Source organism: Fukomys damarensis, unplaced genomic scaffold (genome assembly GCF_012274545.1).
Source record: "Fukomys damarensis isolate Sample0158 unplaced genomic scaffold, DMR_v1.0_HiC HiC_scaffold_18, whole genome shotgun sequence".
In the NCBI taxonomy this organism is placed as follows: Eukaryota; Metazoa; Chordata; class Mammalia; order Rodentia; family Bathyergidae; genus Fukomys; species Fukomys damarensis.
The window spans coordinates 3,998,093-4,020,885 of NW_022900930.1; the positions used below are offsets into that span (position 1 = coordinate 3,998,093).

Genomic DNA, 22,793 nt, shown 5'->3' on the forward strand with positions numbered 1-22,793 from the left:
TTCCCAATTTTAGTTTACTGTGGTAATCAAAACAGAGTGGTAATGGCATAAAGAGAGGCATACAGACCAATGGAATAAAACAGAAAGCCCAGAAGTAAGCACTTGTATGTTATCAGATAATTTTTGATGCAGATGTGAAGACCATTGGCTGGGCAAATCAGTGTCTTTTAAAAAAGGTTTCTAGAAAACTTAAATACACACGGGCAAAAAAAAAGTTGGACTCTTACATAACACCATAAATAAAATTAACTCTTAAATGGACCAGACACCAAAATGTAAGAGCTAATACTGAATTTGGCAGTTGTTGCATGGATATGATGTCAAAGGCATAGGCGACTAAAGAAAAAATAAACTGGACTTCATAAAATTTAGAAACTTTTTTTTTTTTTTTTTGAGACAGGTTCTCACTATGTAGTTTAAACTGACCTGGAACTCACTATGTAGCCCAGGCTGGTCTCTAACTCACAGCAATCCTCCTGCCTCAGTCTCCCCAGTGCTGGGATTACAGGCGTGCGCCACCATGCCCAGCTAGAAACTTTTTTTTTGAATCAGAGATTGAACTCAGGACCTTATACTTGAAAGGCAGGTGGTGGCACCACTGAACTAAATCTCTAGCCCAAAATTAGAAACTTTTTGTTATGCCAGCTAATGCTATGAATGAACAAAATGGAGAGGCAACTTACACTTAAAATGGGGAGAAAATATTTGGAAATTATATATCTGATACTGGGTTAACCCCTCAAATATTTAGAAAACTCAATTCAACAGGAAAGCAGACAATTAAAAATTAGATTTAGAGGACTGAGGACGTAGCTCAGTGGTAGAGTGCTTGCCTGACATGCATAAAGTCCTGAGTTCAATCCCTAGCACCACCAAAAGCAACAAAATACAAAATTAGGTAAAGATCTCAGGCAAACAACAGATTCCTCCAAAGAAGATACACAAATGGCCAATATGCACATGAAAATATGCTTAATATAATTAGTACTCAGGGAAATAAAACCAAAACCAGAGAGATTCCACTTCACATCTATCAGAATGGATATTACATGAAGTGTGCACGCGCGCGCGCGTGCGCACACACACACACACACACACACACACACACACTCAAACAGAACAAGCAGAACAAGCATTAGCCAGTATGTGGAGAAATTGGAACTCTTTGTGGGAATGTAAAATGATAGCAGCTGTCAAAAATACTACAGTATAAAGCTGAAAAAAAATACTACAGTATTGCTAGGGATTTATCTCAGTGGTTCCACTGCCTGCCTCAAAAGCTCAAGGTCCTGAGTTCAAATCCCTGGTACCATAAAAAACCCAAAAAACAACTATGACAGTTTCCCAAAACATTAGACATAGACTTACCATATTATCAAGCAATTTCACTTTGGGTATATACACAAAAGACTTGAAAGCAAAGACTTCAGATGCGTGTATACCCACATTCAGAGCGACAGCATTCACAATAGTCAGAATTTAGAAGCAACCTGTTATGGCTTGTATATAGAAGTTCCCTTAAAGCTTCATGTGCTCATAGCTGGGAATTGGAGTTGGGAAGATCTAGGGCATGTGATACTGGGATTAAGTATTGTGGTACTAAATTATCCACTGATTGGAATTAACATACTTCTGGATGGCACCACCCAAAAGGCTGGTAGCCTGGATGAAGTAAAAGAGAAATGCAGACTGGCTGCTTGCTGCCTGTTGCCTTCTGCCTGCCATCTCATGAACTGTTTCTCCTCTGCAATGCCACCCTGCCTTGGAGCCAGCCAGCCATGACTTGAAACCTCTATGAACTGTGAGCCAAAATAAACCTTAACTTCTTTACCTTGTGGATGTTAGGTATTTATCTCAGCAAGGAAAAAGTAGCTAAGATAGAACCTAAAGTTTGTCAGTGAATGGATAAACAAAATATAGTACCTGTGTATGTGTGTATGTATGTTTGGTGTAGTTTCGGGAATAGAACCAAGGGTATTGCATATACTAGGGAAGTGAACTAACCCTGAGCTACACCCCCAGTCTTACCTACAGTTACTATTAAGCCTTAAAAAGAAATGAAATTCTGGCACATGCTATAACATGGATGAATCTCAGAGGATATTGTATTATTTAGATGATTTTTATTTTTTCAAAGACATTTTTCTGAGAGAAAAAAGGGAGACAGAAAAGAACAAATATTATATGATTACATTTTTATGAGGTACCTAGAATAGTCAAATTCTAGAGATAGAACAGTGTAACAGGGTTGGGGGAGGGAGAAATGGGGAGTGGTTCTGTTGAGTGGGTACAGAGTTTTTGTGTGAGATGATGAGAAAGTTCTGAAGACATTGATAAGAGTCACTGATGAGAATGTAGTTTTTAAATTTTATTTTTTATTTTATTAGTGCTTGCTTGCAGCTTACAATCATCTTGGAGAGGGCACATGCCATAGTTTATTTCTTTTTAATCCCCTTCTTTCCGCTCTCTCCCCTCTCCTCCAGTTCTCCTACCTCATTCTGTGTTCCAGTTAATATTAGTAATGTTAGGGCCCCTGGGAGTTCCTGGGCTCCCTTTCTAGGACTTGGAGGCCAGTTTGCCGGCAGCGGATCGCTTGAACCCGGAACAGAGACAGCAGAAGGGGCGTGAATGGAATCGTCTGTCTGAAGGGGTCCTAGATGATCATCTCGTAAAAACAAGAGTTTATGGGGAGATTGAGAAGGAAGAAAAGGCAAAGGAATGACCTCACTTCAAATGAGATTAGGGAGATGTGTGAACCAGTGCAGAATTTTATAGAAAATACCATGACACCATCCTGTGGCAGTGTGAGTGATCTGTTTACTGACAGTGTAGTGTCAGATTTCCAAGAAATCCTTGAAAGGGTGCAAAGGCAAATGTCGCTGGATAGGTTCTTTACTAAACTTGCACAAAAGAAAAACATTCTGTTGAGCCCATAAATAGCAATTGTTCTATTAGTGATAGTGAAAGTCATTGTATGAAATAACCCTTCTCTGTTTCGCTCGCACCAACCTCAAAACTTTCCAAAGACTCCTAGAGAAAAATGGTAGAGCAGTGAGTGCCAGCAGCACAGCTTCTTCATGACAAAGTGCCCAGAGTCTGGACATCACAGCCCCATCCTAGACAAAAACTAACAAGCAAATGAAATGTAGAAGGCAAGTGAGAACCATGTGGGAACTGACAGAGGAGAATAAAATAGGATCCATTTCTACGGAAGAAAGAGATCACTGCTGCGAATAAAGAACAAGCAGTTCAGCAGACAGGCTGTGTCTACCCCGCCCATGCCACCAAGAGAGATTAGTGTTTCTGAAATGAACATTTCTCAGACAAACAAGTAAAGCAGTAAATAAACATATGAAAAAATGTTCCACATCACTGGTTATTCGAGAGATACAGATGAAAACAACTCTGAGATTGCATCTCACTCCAGTAAGAATGGCTACTATCAAGAAACCAGCCAATAACATGCTGGCAGGGCTGTGGGGAGAAAGGAACCCTTCTCCATTGTTGGTGGGAGTGCAGACTGCTGCAGCCACTGTGGAAATCAATATGGAGATACCTCAAACAACTAGAATTAGAAGTCCCATCTGACACAGCTATTTCTCTGCTGGATATCTTTGCAAAAGAATTAAAAGAATCATACCACAGTCATATGCTCACCCATGTTTATAGCAGCACAGTTTATAATAGCTAAAATTTGGAAACAGCCCAGTTGCCCATCACCTGGAGACTGCATAAAGAAGATGTGGTCATTTTATAAAATGGAGTACTACTCAGCCATGAAGAATGAGTAACTAGAGACATTTTATAACTAAGTGGATGCACGTTGAGGCCATACTCTTAAGTGAAATTAATAAGACGTGTAAATACTGAATACTTTCTCTGGTATGAAAACCTAAAAGTGTAAATGAGGATCAAAATGTATAATTGATTTTGGGTTATAGGATGAAAAGGTCTAAAGGAATAGGGAAAGTGGGAGGGGCATGGGAAAGCTAAGAAGGGAAAAGAAAGTATGAGAAAAGCACAAAAGCAATGCAAATAGTCTGTAAAAAGGGAAAGGTGGATGGGGTAAAGGGATGGAAGGGGAATGGGGAAAAAATAACCAAGATACATGATGTGAAGGTACAAGATCCCAATGAAGAATATAACTATTATATACGTAAAACGTAACAAACTTAATGGAAAAGTATTAGTAATGTTAGTTCATGATATGACGTATAATGTTTGCATTAATTGAGGTTATTAGGTTCCAGTGCATGGTAAATCTTTATTCTCCTTACTTTCCCTTTCCCTCCTCCTCGCCCCTTGTGCTTTTTCCTTTGGACCACTTCCTCTTGAAAAAGATCCATCGCTTTGTCCCCCTCTATCCACCCTTTATTATTCCCTTTGTTTGTTTTCCCTCACTCAGATGAGAGATATCATTTGTGTATCTTGTTCGCTTAAGTCAACGTATTTCCCAGGTGCATCCATTTTCCTACAGATGTCTTCAATCTATCATTATTGAAGAGTAGTATTCCATTATATATAGATACCACATTTTTTATCCAGTCATCTGTTGATGGATAAACAGGATGTTTCCAAGATTTAGATATTACGAGTTGTGCTGCAGTAAACTCTTGTATGCATGTATTGCTGTACTATGATGTAATAAGCTCTGTGAGGATGATACCTAGCAGGGTGATTGTAGGGTCATATGGAATTTTTAATTTCAATTCTTTGAGAAACCTCCATACCGATTTGCATAATGACTGTACTACTTTACATTCTCACTAATAATGGAAAAAGGTTCCTTTTTCACCACAGATCCCCAGCATTTGTTATTGTTTGATTTCTTAATGATTGCCACTCTTTCTGGAATAAGATAGAATCTTAGCATCTTAGCGTTGTTTTTAATTTGCATTTCTCTAATGACCAGAGAGATACTGAGCATTTTTTCATATATTTGTTGATCATATCTTAATTCATATATTTGTTGTATTCCTTCACCTGTGAAGTGTCTGTTGTTTTTGTTGTCTTTTTGGTGCTAGGGATTGAATTTGAGACCTTATGCTTGAGTTAGAACCACTGAGCTAAATCCCCAGCCCTGTCTGTTCCTTTTTTTGTTGTTGTTTTTTGGTTTTTTGAGACAAGGTCTCACTATGTAGTTGAGACTGACCTGGAACTCACTATGTTGCCCAGGCTGGTCTTGAAGTCACAGTGATCCACCTGCCTCAGCCTCCCGAGTGCTGGGATTACGGGCACACGTGGCTGTTCCCTAATGTTTTATTGATGTTCATCATTGACCTCACTAATTTCCTCCTTGTTTTCAGCTGTGTCTGATTCCTTGTTGTGAGAACATTGTCAGTATTTTCTTTCGAGCTGGTTTAGTACTCTTCTATCTTTTGAGCTGTTCTTTTTCATGGAAATGACTGATTTCTCCATCTATTTTGAAGGATAGCTTTACTGGTTAAATTAATCTGGTTTAGAAGCTATTTGCTGTTAGGACTTGAAATACTTCACTCCAAGCTCTTCCTTCAGGGCTTGTGCTAAGTCTGCTGTGTTTCTAATTGATTTACCTTTATATGTGATTTTTTTGTTTTCCTCTGGCTGCTTTTAAATTGTTTGGCTTTTTTCTTGATATCTGGTCATTTATTAAGGATATACCTTGGAGAGCTTATTTTTTCATCATAATTATTTGGTGTTCTATAAACACAGCTTACTTGTATTTTAAACTCTTTTCTTACATTTGGGACGTTTTCCTCCATGATTCTATAAGCATATTAGTGAATCCATCTGTTCCATCTTCTAGTTTTTCTCTAACTCCAGTTGGCCTTAGATTGGTTTTGCTGTCATCTAGGAGCTCCTGGATAGTTTTCTCTTGTTCTATTTTCTTTTGGGCTGTTTTGATTTCTTTATTATAATTTACTGTTTTGTCGTCAATGTCGGACACTCTGTCTTAATACTGTTCGTTTCTGCAGTGTATAAATAAATTCTACACAGTTTTTTATTTCAGATATTTCTTTCTGACATCTTTCAGGATTCCTTATCTTTGTTGAATCTGCCTTTCAAGTTTTGAACTTTTGATTAGCTTGTCCTGTTTTTTACCTATTTCCACAAAATTCACTATGGATCTATTGAATGAAATTGCTGTGAACTTTTGGTTCATTTCCTCTTTGAACTCATCTATTTTCTTCATCCTTTCTAAGAACTTTTCATAGATTTCTGTTATCTAGTATTTGTTTTCTTCTCGCTTGCTCTGCCTTTGGAGAGTTGGAGGATTCAGAGATGTTTCTATTTCATTGTTTCCCCATTCTCTCACGTGTGTATGTGTTTATTTGTTTATAAGTATTTATATATGTATAATTATAAGATATATTTTCTGAAATTATGTATGGCCCCCTCCTTTTATGAGAGTGTTACTGTAGGTTGGGGACTAGTTAAGTGAGGAGTTTGTGGTTTCTATGAAGATTTTTTGATAGCATGTTGCCTCCCTGTGAATAATTTTCAGCTTTGTGTGTCCAGGGCTAGTATTTACTCCTGTTTATTTACTTGAAACGATTTTGACTGTCTCTACGTTTTGCCCTAAGAGTAATTTCTGATTATAATCTACAGATTCAGTCTTACAGCACTGCTGTATGCTAGTCCTTGCAGCCCCCCGTCTGTTCTCTGTGCACACTGTGACAGTTTATTTATTGTTTGTGATTGTTCCGCAGTGGGGTAGGTGAGGTGGGGTGGGGAGAATGACAGGTGGTCGGATGAGGAGTGTTAGGTGCTAAGGCGGAGTTTTGAAGGGGGGAGTCGGGATAGATGAGAAGAAAAGATTTATGTGGGGTCTGATTTTATTTGGGTACTTTGAGTTGAAGGGTTTGTATTGAGTTTCCAGAGGATATTTTGTGGGAGCAAGCGTGAGAAATGGGAGAAAGGGTGTTTATTCTGTGATTGAGTACAGCTGTGTGGTTGTCAGAAGTTACGGATAGGGAGGACAGTAGGTCAGGTAGGACATGGCAGGCTTAGGATCAGGAGGATGGAGGAATAATACCAGAGAAGATAGGAATGACAGTGAGGGGTTAAGTGTGAGAAATGTGAAAACTTGGGCAAGGAATTTCCATGTTTGGAAAAAGAATAAAGAAATATGTTGATATTGTCTTAGGTGAAGAAACTAGATGGGAGTTAAGACAAGGGAAAGAAGCTAGACACCTATTAGTAAATCAGAGCACATGAAAGAACGAATACATAAAAGTAACAACCTAATAAATTCAGGAAACCATAAAAGAATGTAACATAACCCCACTTTACTAAATAAATCAAGAAAAATACAAAAACTTAAATGTATAAGATGTCTGATGGGAACACAGATTTATTCCAGTGAGATTGCATATATAATTCCCAGTAGCTTCTTAGCCAGAGTCTGATGCTCACACCCAGTACAGTGGTACCTCCATTCACAAACTCAGTTCTTTCCATGATTCTGGTCACAAACTGAATTGGACAAGAACCAAATCAAATTTCTCCATAAGGTCAACGTTGAACCTAACCATTGAATTTGATTCAGTTCTCCTCCATTTTTGCAAGGATCCAGAATGTACTTTAATGTCAAATTGAAAATTTAAAATAGTAAATATAATACCACAATTATTAAAAATACATGTCCCATGCCTGTAATCCAAGCACTCCGAAGGCTGAGGCAGGAGAATCACTGTTCCAAATCAGCCTGGGCTACATAGTGAGTTCCAGGTCAGTCTCAACTACATAGTGAGACCCTGTCTCAAAAAAAAAAAAAAAAAACAAAAACAGAATAGTATATAGTTTATATTAGGCAAAGTTTAAAGTCAAACTCCTTCAAAATACATTTAAAATTTTTTTGTTTTCGTTTTTTGAGGCAGGGTCTTGCTTTGTAGTTCATACTGGCCCTGATCTCACTATGTAGTCCAGGCTGGTCTCAAACTCATGGTGATCCTCCTGCCTCAGCTTACAGAGTGATGGGATTACAGGCATGCAGCACTGTGCCCAGCTTAAAATTTTTTTTAATTTCTAAAGGTTATCTTTCTTTGTTGTGGTGCTTGATGGAAATCAGGGCCTCACTCATGCTACGTAAGTGCTTTATTATTGAGACACATCCTTGGCCCTAAAGGTTCTTTTAAAAGCCTACTACTATCTTTAGAGCCAGGCATAGTGGTACTGCAAGCCCAGCACTGTGGAGGCTGAGACAGGAGGATTTCTATGAGTTTTAGGCCAGCCTGGGCTGTGTGGTGAGTTTAAGCCCAGCCTGAACTACAAAGTGTGACTCTGTCTCAAAAAAAATAAAAAAAAGTCTGTTATCTTCATAACTATATACGTATTAAAATTTAATTTCAAGTTACCTGTGTGCAATAGGAAAACAAAAAACCCTACTGATCTTTATTTCTACAACATGCAGTTAAAAAAGTAAAAAAAAAGTTTTAAGTAGTAGGTATTTCCAAAATCCAAGAACAGTGTTGCAGTTCAACTAATTTTCTGTAAAACAAAAAAAGGAACAGTACTATTCCTTGTAATTTTTATAAGCTTTTTCCACCTCAGCCCTGGGAATAGAACCCAGGGCCTCATGCATGCTAGGCAAGGGCTCTACAACTGAACTATACCCCTGGCTATTCCTTGTAATTTTTTCCCTTTTAATTATTATACTCATTAAAGAAAAATGGGCAAAGATTTGGACACAGCTGGGGAGTTAGGTCAGTGGCACTCTGCCTGCCTCTCAAGCGCAAGTTCAATCCCTTGAAGGGGGGCTTTGGACACATCCCAGATGATATACAAATGTCCAATAAACACTTAAAATCTTGTTATAATTTGCAGTTCTTTGTTTGCAATTAAGCATTTTTGTGTATCTTTAATCACTTTTTTGTGATTTATGTCTCTTGTCCTTTTGTGTTTTATGGCATTCTTACCACTTCTTAGTATTTTAAGTTTATTTCTGATTATACAAGTAATACATATTGTCTTGAAAATGTTATAATTAACAGTACCAGCTGATGTTTCCCCTTAATAATCACATAACCACCACCATCTTCCCTTGGTGCTGGGGACTTACTCCCATGACCTAGTGCCTGCTACGTACACACACCCTTACTATCGGTTTGGTACATGGCCCTCTAACTTTATGTGTCTTTGTCATGTCTGTGTGGAACATTTCCATGTGTATATACAATAAAAATGACTCATACTTTAGTTCTATAGGGATTATTTTGGGGTTTTTTTTGTTTTGTTTCTGTTTTTTTTTACCATAACAAGCTTTTATTATAGGGAGGATCTGTCGGGCTGTCTCCGAACAAAGGAGAGAGAAGCAGCATGGAAGAACAGGGAACTTTTATAGGAGCGGGTAGGGTCAGCCTGAGCTGGGGTGGAGTTGAGTATTAAGGGATTGGAGGAGTCTGTGACATCACTAGGAGTGGGGGAATTACTTTGTGTAATTGCTGCATAGTATGCATTCTCATAGTTTATTTAACTTTTCCGTTGTGGAAGCGTATGTGAGTTATTCTTGGCTGTTCGCAGTTAGGATCAACACTTCAGACAACCTGCTCTTCCCTGTGAAAGTCTTCATTGAGTACCTGTTAAGGAGTAAGATTTCCAGGTCACAGGAAGTGAATATACTTTTCTTTTAATGATCATTGCCCAGTTGCCCTCTACGTAAGTCCTTCCAATTTAAACCTCTGCCCACTGTATATAAGAGTATCTGTTCTCTTCACCCTTATCAATAACAGGTGTTATCAAGCTCCTAAGCTTTTTTCCTGTTTCATAAATGATTTCAGTTAGCATTTATCTGATTACTGGTGACGTTGAGAATTTTTCCATGTTTTGGCTGTTACGTCTTTCCACTCTTAGTGTGTGTTCATTTGCGATAGGGCTTCACTGTGTAGTTGAGGCTGACCGCAAACTGAAAGCAATCCTCCTGCCTCTGCCTCCCAAGTGCTGGGATTTCAGATGTGCATTTCCACACTTGGCTATCTTTCCACTCCTTTAAATTCATAGTAAGTCTTGCTTCTGTTGTCTTTGTTTATATATTTGTGTAATTTTCTCCATACGTGAATTTTCTATAAGTAAAATTTATTTCTTGGCCTTTTTTCTCTTAGGGTCTTACTAAGTTTCCCAGTCTGAACTCGAATTTGTAATCTTTCTGCCTTAGCCTCTCACAGTACTGGGATTCCAGACGTGTGCCACCACATTGGCTTCTAAGCCTTTTTTTTGAGACAGTTTCACTATGTAATTCAGGCTGGCCTTGAACTGTGTAGCTCAGGACAGCACAACAATCCTCCTGCCTCAGCTTCCCGAGTGTTAAGATTAGAGGCATGCACCATCACATCTGGCCCATCTATGCCACTTTTGTTGTATATTTTTCCTTCCTCCCCCACACTTGTTCCTTCTTTTTCTGTCATATTGGGCTTTTTTTTTTCCTTCAAATGTTTGGTACATTCACCACTGGATTATTCTGGGCCTAAAATTTTCTTTCATTGGAAGATACTTAACTGTACTTTCAGTTTCTTTTAGTAGTTTATAGAACTATTCATATTTTTGTCTTTTTTGTTGTTGTTGTTCTGGGGATCGAACTCAGGGCCTTGCACTTGTGAGGCAGGCAGTGGCACCACTGAGCTAAATCCCTGGCCCATTTTCCTATTTATTATTGTGCTGAAGTTCTGTTTTTCTAGGAAACTGTCCATTAATTGATCTAAAATTTCAAATTTGCTAATAAAAAGTAGTGATATCCTTTTAATATCTTTTTAATGTTGTATTTATAGTATAATATTGGTGATCTTTCTCTTTATTTTTTATTACTCATGCCATAGATACAAGTTTTATTAATCTTCTCAAAGAACCGTGTATTAGCTTTCCCATCCCTGGAACAAAGTACCTTCCACTCACATCTTAAAGGAGGAAAAGTTTAGTTGGATTCACAAGTTTTGGGGTTCAGTCTATGGGAAGGTGGCTCCAAGGCAGGGATGGTTTGGTGGAAGGACATGGAGGAAGACAGCTGCTCAAATTATGGCTGCCAGGAAACAGAGAGAGAAGGGCGGAGCTGGGCCCCAGAATCCACACTTCCACATGAAACCCCCAATGACCCTCCTCTTCCTGCCAGGCTCCCCCTTCTAACAGCATGTTCAGCTGTGAACTTATCCCTGGGTAATCCACTCGTAAACATAGTGCCACCATGACCTTTCAAAATCCTATCTCTGAACACATAAAACTTGGGGAGTCATTCTACATCTAAGTCATAACCAAGCTTTGTTATCCTTGTGAACATTGATTTCACTGCATCCTTAAAGAATATTTTCATACAGGTGTCCTGGCTTGGTAGTTACTTTCTTTCCGCTCTTCGCAGACAGAGTTCCATTGCTTTTTTTGTTTTGTTTTGTTTTTTTCTTTTTTGTGGGGGGGATACTGGGTTCTTGTGCTTCCGAGGTAGGCGGCAGAACTACTGAGCTAAATCCCTGTCCCAGCATTCCATTGCTTTGAAGCTTCCATTTTTTTCCTTTCACTCATCTGTCTTTGAAAGCACTTGTTTTTTCTGTGGATAGAGTTAACCTTTTCTCTGTGTCTGTTTTACTATATACATCATCAGCAGTTATCTAACAGGGTTATTTTTGTTTATGTGAAGAAGACTGTTACTGTCTGCTCCCAGATGTTGAAAATAAATTCATGTGGGGATTTTTTTAATTTAATCACTTTTTTTTTTCAAGTACTGGGGAATCCAGCTCAGGACCTTGGGTTTGCAAGGCAGAGGCAGTGCCACTGAGCTAAATCCTCACACACACACACACACACACACACACACACACACACACACAGAGGGAGAGAGAGAGAGAGAGAGAGAGAGAGGAGATATTTCTGTGTTGTATCTCAAAAGTATACTGACCCCACCATGAGGACCCCATGCTCATGGTGTCATCTAACTCTAATTATCTCCCAAAGGCCCAATCTCCAAATACCATCAGACTGGGGTTTAGTACTTTAGTGTCAGTCTATTCTGAGCTAAATCCTCACACACACACACACACACACACACACACACACACACACACACAGAGGGAGAGAGAGAGAGAGATAGAGAGAGAGAGGAGTTATCCCTGACCCCTGTAAATTCTTGACATAGTCCCACCACTGCCCCCAAGGTTCGAACTGAGGCCCCTGTTAATTCTTATACCAAATAGTAGAGTCTCTTTCCAGAGCAGCTCTTTGCTGCCTATAGAGGCTCTATCTAAAAGGAGTATGCAGGGTCCAGGGCTTTAGCTCAATGGTTCCATAGCCTGCCTTGCAAGCACAAGGTTCTGAGTTCGATCCCCAGTACCAAAAAAGAAAGAAAGTTATGGGCCAGGGATTTAGCTCATTGGTTCTGCTGCCTGCCTCGCAAGTGCAAGGTTCCACATTCAATCCCAGGTACCTAAATAAATAAATAGAATATGCTTTTCCTTTTCATTTAATTTCTGTTTCTCACCGATCTTCTAGGGCAGCATCCATGTTTTTCATGTAAGGTGCCTGGTAAAGATGTGAAGCGTTGTTCTGTTGGTGCTTGTGGGAAGTTTTATCATGAAGCCTGTGTCCGCAAATTCTCCACTGCCATCTTTGAATCAAAAGGATTCCGCTGTCCCCAGCACTGCTGCTCTGCCTGCTCCGTGGAGAAAGATATCTACAAAGCAAGTAAAGGTAACACAGCTAAAGGAAGGTGCAGTGATCTTTTGCTTAAAGTACAGTGGCAAATAATATATTAAGTACATTATTGTAAACAACTTTGAATAGCTCTTATTTCTCTAGGTTTAAAAGTTCAGATTCAATAGATACCATGTTAAGTAGGAAAAAAATTCCATATGAGAAGAAAATTCCTTAGGCAGGTACCATATTAGGAATATCATTCTCTCTCCAGCACTGAAACAAGCTTTTCTTTACACAAGCTCTAATTTTTTTTTTTCCTTTTTTTTTGAGACAGGGTGTCAGTATGTAGTTCAGGCCAGCCTTGAACTAACTCAATATTTAGTTCTGGCTAGCCTCAAACTCAGAGCAGTCCTCCTGCCTCAGGCTTTTGAGTGCTGGGATTATGAGCATGTGTCACCACACTTTGCCCTCTAAATAATTTTTAGGCTTGTATTTAGGAACCGTATAGTATAGGAGTAACAGAGCCAGCCTAGTGAAGAAAGAAGTGTTTGATTGCTATAACTAGTGTCACAGAGCAACCAAGAAAAGCCCAACTCCAGAAGTCTCATATCCAGCTGATGCCTTATTGTGCAAATGTCTTTTTGTCTCTAAACAGGACGCATGATGAGATGTTTGAGGTGTCCGGTTGCCTATCACTCTGCAGATGCTTGTATTGCTGCAGGAAGCTTATTCGTGTCCTCCTACATTCTCATCTGTAGTGACCATTCTAAGCGGAGCAGTAATTCTTCTTCGGCTGTAAATGTAGGCTTTTGTTTCGTTTGTGCCAGAGGTGAGTGTCCTTTCTCATTATTTCTCTTTTCAGTTCTTTGGCAGATTTCTCTATTAATATGAGCTTTAGCATTAGGAGAGAACCCAAGCTTTCTATTACAATCTTCCATCCAGTGCTGAATTCCTTTTTATTATACTCCTGATAGAAAGCACCACTTATAGCAGCTAGTAGCTTTTATGCTAGACCTCCAGATTGTTACAGTATTAGTTCTTCCATTAGCTAGGCTAAAAGCTGCATTGAAAAATATGACTTAGAATTACAGATAAATGCATTTTCTATTTGACTAATTTTATATTAAAAGTTTAATCTATTTCCTTTTACAAAGTTTTTCTGTTTGAAGTAGATCCTTCTATTGTCATCATTAATTCAAAACTTTCAGCTGATTGAGATTTCACTTGGAAGGCTAGACTAGCACATTTGTTTTTTGATTGTTTATGTTGTATTTCATAATGTTTTGCTCTGGCATTGAAAAGGCCTGATAGGACATAGCCAAGGCAACATATGTGGTGGTTTAATGAAAAGCTGGCAGTGCAGGCTTCTTATTTGCCAGTAGTTGATACTTAAGTCCGCCATGACATTGATCATCCGAGAACAGTACCAAGCCCTGAGGGTAGTCAGTGAAGCTGAGCGTGTGGTACACGTAAAATAGGGCATCTTCAGCTGGCTGTGGTGCACTGTCCAGCTTTACATAGATTGTATGATAATGACACTTTTTGTAATTAGTAAGCATCATAGAGGCTAGTTAATATCCCCAAATAATACTGGGTTGTTTTATTTGTTTTTGTTTTTAATATAAGTGCTTAGTTTCCCGAACTTACTTTGGTGTAAAGTATTTGAAAAGCTTTATGGCATAACCACACTTTTTTTTTTTTTTTTTTTTTTTTTTTTTTTGGTACCGGCGATTGAACTCGGGTCCTTGCACTTACTTGCAAGGCAGGCCACCGAACCACTGAGCTAAATCCCCGGCCCCACACTTGTTGTATTATAGACCATACTTAAAATGCAGGATTTGTTTTCTTGGCTTTTTTTTCCTTGTTTGTTTTTTGCTTTGGGAGACAGGTAATTTGGCAAAAGTACTATAAAAATGTTTTTAGAGTTGAGATAGCATGACAGATCTTAGGTTGTTTTAGCTTTTGTATTCCTCATTTTTTTATCAAATTGCTTAGAGGAGGTAGGCAGTAGAAGATTAAATAAATGGCGGTCCTCTGCATAATAGCCAGCTGGGCAAGTGGCAGCTACTGAAGTGGGCAGCTGTTTTTCTCTGCTAGAGCAGTTACCACTGGGTACTGATCTGAGGCCTGGCTGGTGGATGGAGGATTGTGCCACATTGTTACAGGTAACGAAATTCAAATAGACAAATAATAATAAATAGAAAGCTATCACTAGTGCCTTTCCATCTTACCTTCCTAAGGAAAGTAATGATAGGAAGGAATCAGTGAATTAACACTTGAATGCCTAGCTCTAAAACCTTTAGACACACAAGTGGCAGTGATAACATAAAGCTTCTTACCATTTTGGAAGCTCTATTCTTCCATTCCTAGGCACTTCTGCTGGCATAAGTACAAATAACCTAGCCAACATTTTTGTTTTGTTTTGACTTTTTAAAAATAATTTAGCAGGGCCAGGGATTTAGCTCAGTGGTTCTGCACCTGCCTCACAAGTGCAAGGTCCCAAGTTCGATCCCTAGTACCATAAAAAGAAAAGAATTTAGCAAACATTTTTAACATTAAGTTTATAACTACTATGTTGGCTTATTTTGGGGGATATATTCTAAATTCAATGCCACCAGTATATTAACCAGTATTTCATTCAATATTGGGAACTTTTAAAAGCAAGTATTTCAATTTAAGAGTAGATAGGAAATGGTTCACTAACAGAAACTCTGGTCATTTTGTTAAATTTAACTTATATCCCTTGATTAAAAGCTTGGGGGCCAGGGATTTAGCTCAGTGACATGGTACCTGCCTTACAAGTGCAAGGTCCTGAGTTCGATCTCCAGTACCAAAAAAAAAAAAAGCTTGGGAAAAATATAAATGAGGAAACCCCATGTTTTAAATCATAATCTGTATTTACATCTTATCAATTTGACAAATATTTTGAAAGATTTACTGGATTTAAAGGGCTATTTGAGGAAGTTTATTTAATTCACAAATATTTTAACCATGAAATTTCCTGAAATAAACAAACTTTTATTTTCCTTTCTAGCATTTGGTAGAAATTTATTCTAAAATGTATCAGAAAGGGCCAGGGATTTAGCTCAGTGGCTCTGCCACCTGCCTTGCTAACGCAAGGACCTAAGTTTGATTCCCGGTACCAAAAAAATAATAATAATAAAATAAAATAGAATTTATCAGATGTTGGGATTTTAAAAGGTTTAAATTAAGTCTTTTGAAAGTAAATAATGTGTATCTTTCTATAGATATTAAGATAGCCTTTATGTATGGAGGAGGGTGATACTGAGGATTGAACCTAGGCAGTGCTGAGCAACATCTTCAGCCCTTTTTTATTTATTTGTTTGTTTGTTTGTAAATAAGACAGGATCTCACTGTGCACAGGCTGAAAGACCTCATGCTAATCCATATACAAAAAGAAATCTAATTATTTGTTTTTGAATTAGAAAACTTGGCTTTGGGCCAGGGATTTAGCTCAGTGGTTCCAGCACCTGCCTCGCAAGCACAAAGACCTGAATTCGATCCCTGGTACCAAAAAGAAAGAAAAAGAAAACTTGGCTTATTTTGCTTGTTCTTTCCTCATACAAGATTTTTTTCTTCCTCATAAATGACTTTTCTTAGTTCTTGGTTATTTGGTGTTTAAAGTCATTAAGCTACTTCTTAAAGATCAAAACATCTAGAAACAGTTTTAGTTTTTAAAGTTTAGGAGTCCCTGTCCCCCCCTCCACACACAGCCAACCTGAGGCACCAATAGAAGGTGAGACACTTGTCAGTGTAGTTTGTGTTTTGTTTGTTTGTTTGTTTGTTTTGGTTTGAGGGAACGAACTCAGGTCTTTGTGCTTGCAAGGCAGGCGGCAGCACCTCTGAGCTAAATCCCTGGTGAGTTTTCATTTTAGTAGTAATAATAGCAATTTATTTTGCATCTGTAAATCAAACTCTGCTGGACACTATTTGAAAGAATTGTCCTAAGAGATTATTTTCCCATTTTATATGGATGAGCACACCAAAGCCCACGTTAAATAATTTACCTAAGATTGCACAAGATATAGTGCAAAGGGACCTTAATTTGTTCCTGATTTTTCTTATTTTAAAGCCTAGGATTTGTTTCTTACATTACACTGTGTCCCTCTTAGGTTATTAGCAATTCTAAGTCTTATTCTATCATCTGGTTCAGACATTTCTTGACTCTGCCTCAGTGGATAGTAGCAACAGCATCACATGAAGATAAGCCTGACAGGAGAAAGAAATGGTAACCACTTAAAAACAAAACACTTCATCCGGGGATTTAGCTCAGTGGTTCTGCTGCCTGCCTCACAAGCGCAAGGTCCTGAGTTCGATCCCCAGTACCAAAACAAAAAATAAAATAACACTTCCCCCTCTCAAAATGATCTCTAAATGAAAGTGCTGCTAGGATTTGTGCTATAAAGTCTTAGATAATTATCAACTGGCTAGTCATCAAGATAGAGGTCTCCCTTGCTCTGAAGTCATAGGTGGAAAAGTGATTTACAGGTGAATCATGAAATTAGCTAAAGAAAAGAGGAGAGCTGGAGGGGGCTCCCCAAGTGTATCACAGCTGGTCTTAGGTTTTCCTCCAAATAGGACAACTGTACTGGTAGATCAAAAGGACTATTTCTGTAAACCTTTAAGTTGGTAATTACTTTATATTGTGACAGGGAAAATTTTTATATGCTTTATATTACTTCTGTAAAGTTCAGGAAAATATGGCTCCGTTAAGGTCACGTACTGTGTCAGTAGAGAAAAGTTTTGTTACCTGGCAGAGAAAGCTAGAATTTGAGTATGTTTCAAGATAAGAATAGAGAAAAAGAGAGATTCAGTTGTGCCTTGAAGTTGCTTCAAATGTGGTAGATAGATTAGAGTCTATGGTACGTAAATGATTGTTACTTCCAGATAATTAAATAACATTTTGTTCACTGGGTTGTCATCATAGTACTGCTAAATATCAAGGAATCTAGCTTTGTTTTTCTTACGGACTTTCCAGTATGATGTGAAATGCCATATACACCTTCAAATTATTTGGAGTTTTCTTCTGCAGCATAGAGGTTTCTGTTAGTGATGTTACCCTTCCTTTATAATAATTGTAGAAAGTAGGGGCCGGGGATGTAGCTCAACAGCACAATACCTGCCTGGCAAGCTCAGGGTCTCAAGTTTGATTCCCAGTACCAAAAAATAAAATAATTATAGAAAGCTTTTCGGTCAGATCTTCTTTTTCTTATTTATCCCCATTCCCAGCTTTAAGGCACAATTGCATTGTAGGTGTTGGTTTATTTTTTTTCCTCATGGAATCATGGGTAGTTTCATTGCAGCTCATCTCTTTCTGTTTGTTTTGTATAGGGCTGATAGTTCAGGACCATTCAGACCCCATGTTCAGTTCATATGCCTATAAGTCCCACTACCTACTGAATGAATCAAATCGTGCTGAGTTGATGAAATTACCTATGATTCCTTCTTCGTCAGCTTCCAAAAAGAAATGTGAGAAAGGTAATAATTGAAATAGTTTATCTCTTGCTTTTATTTTTGCATTTCCTATTTTTTTCTCTTTAAGGGAATGGGGGAAGTGGTGTAAAAGCACCATCTGTTGCTTTTGGTAAATTCTGCCTTGGTGGTTGTGACTGTGTCTTCATATGTTTGCAAAATTATAAAAAGGGCTTAAAATAATTCCATTATTACAAATTTTTACTTTTCTCCTTGAATAAATTTTGACACATTCCATATATTTAGATTATTAAAATAGAAAAACTAGGATTTTGAGGAATAATAAAAAAAAAATTTCAAGAACTTTTCTCTTTTGCCTGAAGTGAAACTATCATTCTTGTTAGAATAAAATAGATGTGGTATAGTTTATAACTATCAATTAAATAATATAGGTTATTAAAAGAAGGAAACCTATATATAGTACTTAAAAGTTTGATTCTAGAATACGTTCTATTATTTTGTTTCTTAAATGTTTTAAGATACTATAAAAGCTGGTTGCCCTTGCTAGGTGTGGTAGCTCATACCTTCAATCCCAGCACTCACAAGGCTGAGGCAGGTTGATCACTGCAAGTTTGAGACCAGCCTGGGCTACATACTGAGTTCCAGGGTAGTCTTAACTACATAGTGAGACCGTGTCTCGAAAACCAAAACAAACAACAACAACAACAAAAAAAACCTGGTTGTTGTTACCTTAGGAGACTTTGGTAGGAAAGTAGGGTGTGGGAATACCCCAAACACTGGATGTTGGAAGGCAACCCAGCTGAATTGCTGATAAATAATTTGTCTATAGAGAAGTAAGAGCTAAATGTATGTGAGCGTAAATATATGTATTTTTTTCTGAGTTAATTTCATCTATGGAAGAAAACTTTATCCGATTTAGCTCTCCATAGCTTATTTGTAATAAAGGGAAAAAGTGACTCAACAGTAATATGTTATTTGGGGAGTTATTCCAGAGAGAGCATTCAGTGAACATGGAAGGTAAGGACTTTTTCTGTATACATTCCCATTTCGATCTGGGGGCCAGGTTCAGAACCTGTAAGGAAAAATTCATTCATAATATACCATGTATCTATACTAGGTATATTTGAAATTTTTTCATTCTTTGTGTTGCCTGGTGTATTTTTGCTCTTCATCAGCTATCTGAAATGGCAACTCACGATTCAGAAAAAGTGCAAGCAAGTTGATTAGAACCCATTAGAAACACTGAAAAAAGTGTTGACTTTTTTGTTTGTTTCCCTTGAAATCAAATTGTATCATCTCATTGGTGATGCCACCTGCTTCCAAAATAAAAACGGACACAGGTCCACCTTACTCCATAGTGCAGTAAAACTAGTTTATCTGAGGCATTTTAGGAAATGCTTTATTTTCCGGCTGGCATCTTTACAAAATTAGATTAATTACATTGTTGATTTGTTTTCAGACAGTATTAACCATGACATGAATTAAAATTATTTTGAGACCCTCTACCTAGTTTACACTATATGTTCTCTTGCATCCTAAAACCGTTTTCTTGTGAATCATTCATATTTTTCTATACCCATTATTTGGTTTTGGTTTTGGTTTTGGTTTTTTGGTTTTTTTGAGACAGGGTCTCACTATGTAGTTGAGACTGACCTGGAATTCACTGTGTAGCCCAGGCTGGTCTCAAACTCACAATGATCCTCCTGCCTCAGCCTCCTGAGTGTTGGGATTACAGGCGTGCGCCACCACACCCATACATAATACCCTGTGTATTTTTAACATATTTATCACAATGATTTTCACAGATGATTTTGGCTCTGTATTTCTTCTGAAGCAATACTCAAAATTTAGAACCATTTAATAATATTAAAAATGACAGACCTGACTTTTCCACATCAGTACTTACAATCACATGTTCTCTAAAACTGTTTGCAAAGACTTTCTCCCTTTCGTCATTTCTTTCCAACGAAAAAATGAATAACCTCATTTTACTTCAAATTTACAAAAGAATTTCCTACCTAGGCTTAGAGCATTCAGGCAGCTAGTATCAGGGCTGGAGAATTGAACCTATTAAAATCCATATTGGTATCTGCAGTAAAGGAAAAATGTTGTGATTGAAGTAAAAGCTTTTAAGCAGAGGAAATATAGTAATTGAATTCATCTCTGGCTGTGTATGGATTTTTCTCCTTTTGTTTTCATGTTTGTTAGAAGTTTGAAAGTCTACAGAAAGATAAGATTTTCTGGAACATTGATAGGAAACCCCAGAGCATGTAATTTGATTGAGTTGTATAGAGGGCTCTTAGTCTGTGCTTATGAGACTTTAAATCTTAGTATACTTGTGAGTTTGTAGACCTGGTTTTCAAATAGAAAGATGAATTATTTTGCAATAAATGTCTTTATTATATTCATCTAGAGAGGTTAACCTTGTTAAAACATATTAGACATATCTAATCTTTCTAGCCCCCCCAAACCTGTTATTTCTTTACAGTTAAAACTATTATTTTGTTTACTGTACTTGTTTTGGCATTAATCACAAGATTATTTTGTATATTTAAAAGGACAGGGTTTAGATAAGGAACTTGGACAGATACCCTTGCATATATACTTCACCTCTACACTGGTAATTATTTACTTTTGTGCTCTAAAGCAGTGGTTCTTGATATTAAGTCAGAAAAGATAAATTTAAAATAGTTGAATTATTTTGGATGATCTAACAGAATCATATATTTGTGCAAAATGAGTTTATATTAGACTGATTTTAATGATATAGTAATTGTTTTGTTGTCAAGTTAGAATCTTTGATTGACAGGTACACTTTTTGTGGCTAATGAACAGGAGGGGGGTTGTTACAGTGTTTGACAACATGTGGGTTCATGAGAAATGGAACCAGGAGCGATGGTAAGGAAAAATTGCAAACCACTGCTTTATAGCCTGTGTGACTGTCTTTTCTTCACTGAAAGGTAATGATACTGTAATCACTAGTTTGAGAATCTGTTCCTTTTGCTTTTTCGTATGCTTTTGTAGGGAGAAAAACATACCAATCAACCTTTTGGCTGTTTTCATTCTTGCTAACTTTAAAGGGTTTTATTCTAGCACTGGATTAAAATACAGTGATAACTATTGCTTTCTTTCTTACCTCTAAATATGAAAAGAAAAATGCTATTTACTTCCTTGAAAAACATGCTTGCTAATCTACTCACTATAAAGATTTTGCGCATTCATCTTGTGATATGTTAACAGTTTTTAAACTGCTTGCTAAACTGATACAATAGCCCACATTTTACCACTCAAAATTTCTTAAGTTTATAGCCCCCAAAGCCCCCAAATATAGCTAAGTATTTCACTTGTTTTCTGTTTTAATCCATCACTATAGACACGATGTCGTTCCTTTATTGAGTTCTCCCAATTTGAGTTGAATGCAGTGCACTTAAAGTAGAACTTTCTCTTTCTTGTTCTGTGTCCTCTTTTCTTAGTCACTAAGACTGTTTGTTTGTTTCAAGGTGGAAGATTGCTCTGCTGTGAGTCGTGCCCTGCTTCCTTCCACCCGGAATGCCTGAACATAGATACGCCAGAAGGCTGCTGGAACTGTAATGACTGTAAAGCTGGCAAGAAACTGCATTACAAGCAGATTGTTTGGGTCAAACTGGGAAATTACAGGCAAGTTTTCCAAGGACAAAGAGGAAGTGTTCCATCATTGCTCAGACCAGGCCTAAAGTCAGAGCTGCAAGGTTCTGCGTCTATGCAAGAGAAAGGAATGGGTTTCAGTCTGGGTTTAGCAGTTGGGAAGGTTATGTCCTTGATGGATAGTCTCTTTTTCTTTGAGATTAATTGGTTAACTGTTGTTTTTAGGTTCTGAAAGGCATTTTATACTACTGATTTAGGTAGTACTAGATTTTTGAATAAAAGGGGGACAGTAGAAGTAATAGTTTCTTTGTGTCTTAATTAGATTTGTATTGGTTTCTGACTTCTGACAGAATCAAGAGTTTAGATTCCTGGTGAAAGTAGCTCTTTGTCCCTGAATCTGGCCCATTTTGTTCTAGATAGAAGCCCCAAATAAAGAAGAGACTTTTTATAATTTAGAGAAATTACTACAAAGTCTTTAGTTACTAAGAGAATGAAGTAGAAATGTGTATAATTGCCATTATTTTAATAAATGTTTTTCTTTATGGCTTTTACCAAGGCTCTGTGGAGCTAGATAGATAGATTTTAATTTTAATAAATTTTGTTTTATCCCAGTCCCCTCTGCCCTTACGCCCCCTTCCCTCTCTATGCACAAAAGCTTTGTTTTCATTTTTCTTTCTTGTCCCTTCCCCCCGGCCCTTTGTTCTCTTTCCCAATTGAACATTTTCTTCCCATTTCCCATTTCCCAGTATCTGTTATACATTTTAGTCCTCATTTACGTTTTTGGTTTCTCACACCAGAGAAACAGTGTGGTATTTATACATGGGTGTCCGATTTATTTCACTTAAGAATATGGTCTCAAAGTCCATCCTTTTAGCTATAAATATCGGAAGCTCATCATTCTTTATGGCAGAGTAGTACTCCATTGTATTGAAAAAATATGACTTTTGTATCCTCTTGAGGCCATTTGGGCCTGAACAATTGGCTTTTTTCCTTTCTTTTTCTTTTTCTTTTTCTTTTTCTTTTTCTTTTTCTTTTTCTTTTTCTTTTTCTTTTTCTTTTTCTTTTTCTTTTTCTTTTTCTTTTTCTTTTTCTTTTTCTTTTTCTTTTTCTTTTTCTTTTTCTTT

At 37.5% G+C, this 22,793-nt stretch overlaps 1 protein-coding gene across 6 annotated transcripts in view; it reads left to right on the plus strand.

Annotated features, from left to right (window-relative positions):
- Nsd3 (nuclear receptor binding SET domain protein 3) overlaps positions 1-22,793 on the plus strand; it is a 126,643-nt gene that overhangs the window by 78,923 nt on the left and 24,927 nt on the right. For 5 of the 6 annotated variants that reach the window (XM_010604872.3, XM_010604863.3, XM_010604879.3 and 2 more), the window contains 4 exons: positions 12,448-12,645; positions 13,247-13,420; positions 17,944-18,090; positions 21,546-21,702. In XM_010604872.3, the coding sequence (XP_010603174.1) occupies positions 12,448-12,645; positions 13,247-13,420; positions 17,944-18,090; positions 21,546-21,702 (676 nt within the window). The remainder of the gene's footprint in view (positions 1-12,447; positions 12,646-13,246; positions 13,421-17,943; positions 18,091-21,545; positions 21,703-22,793) is intronic. The other variant, XM_033765362.1, reaches the window with a different exon arrangement.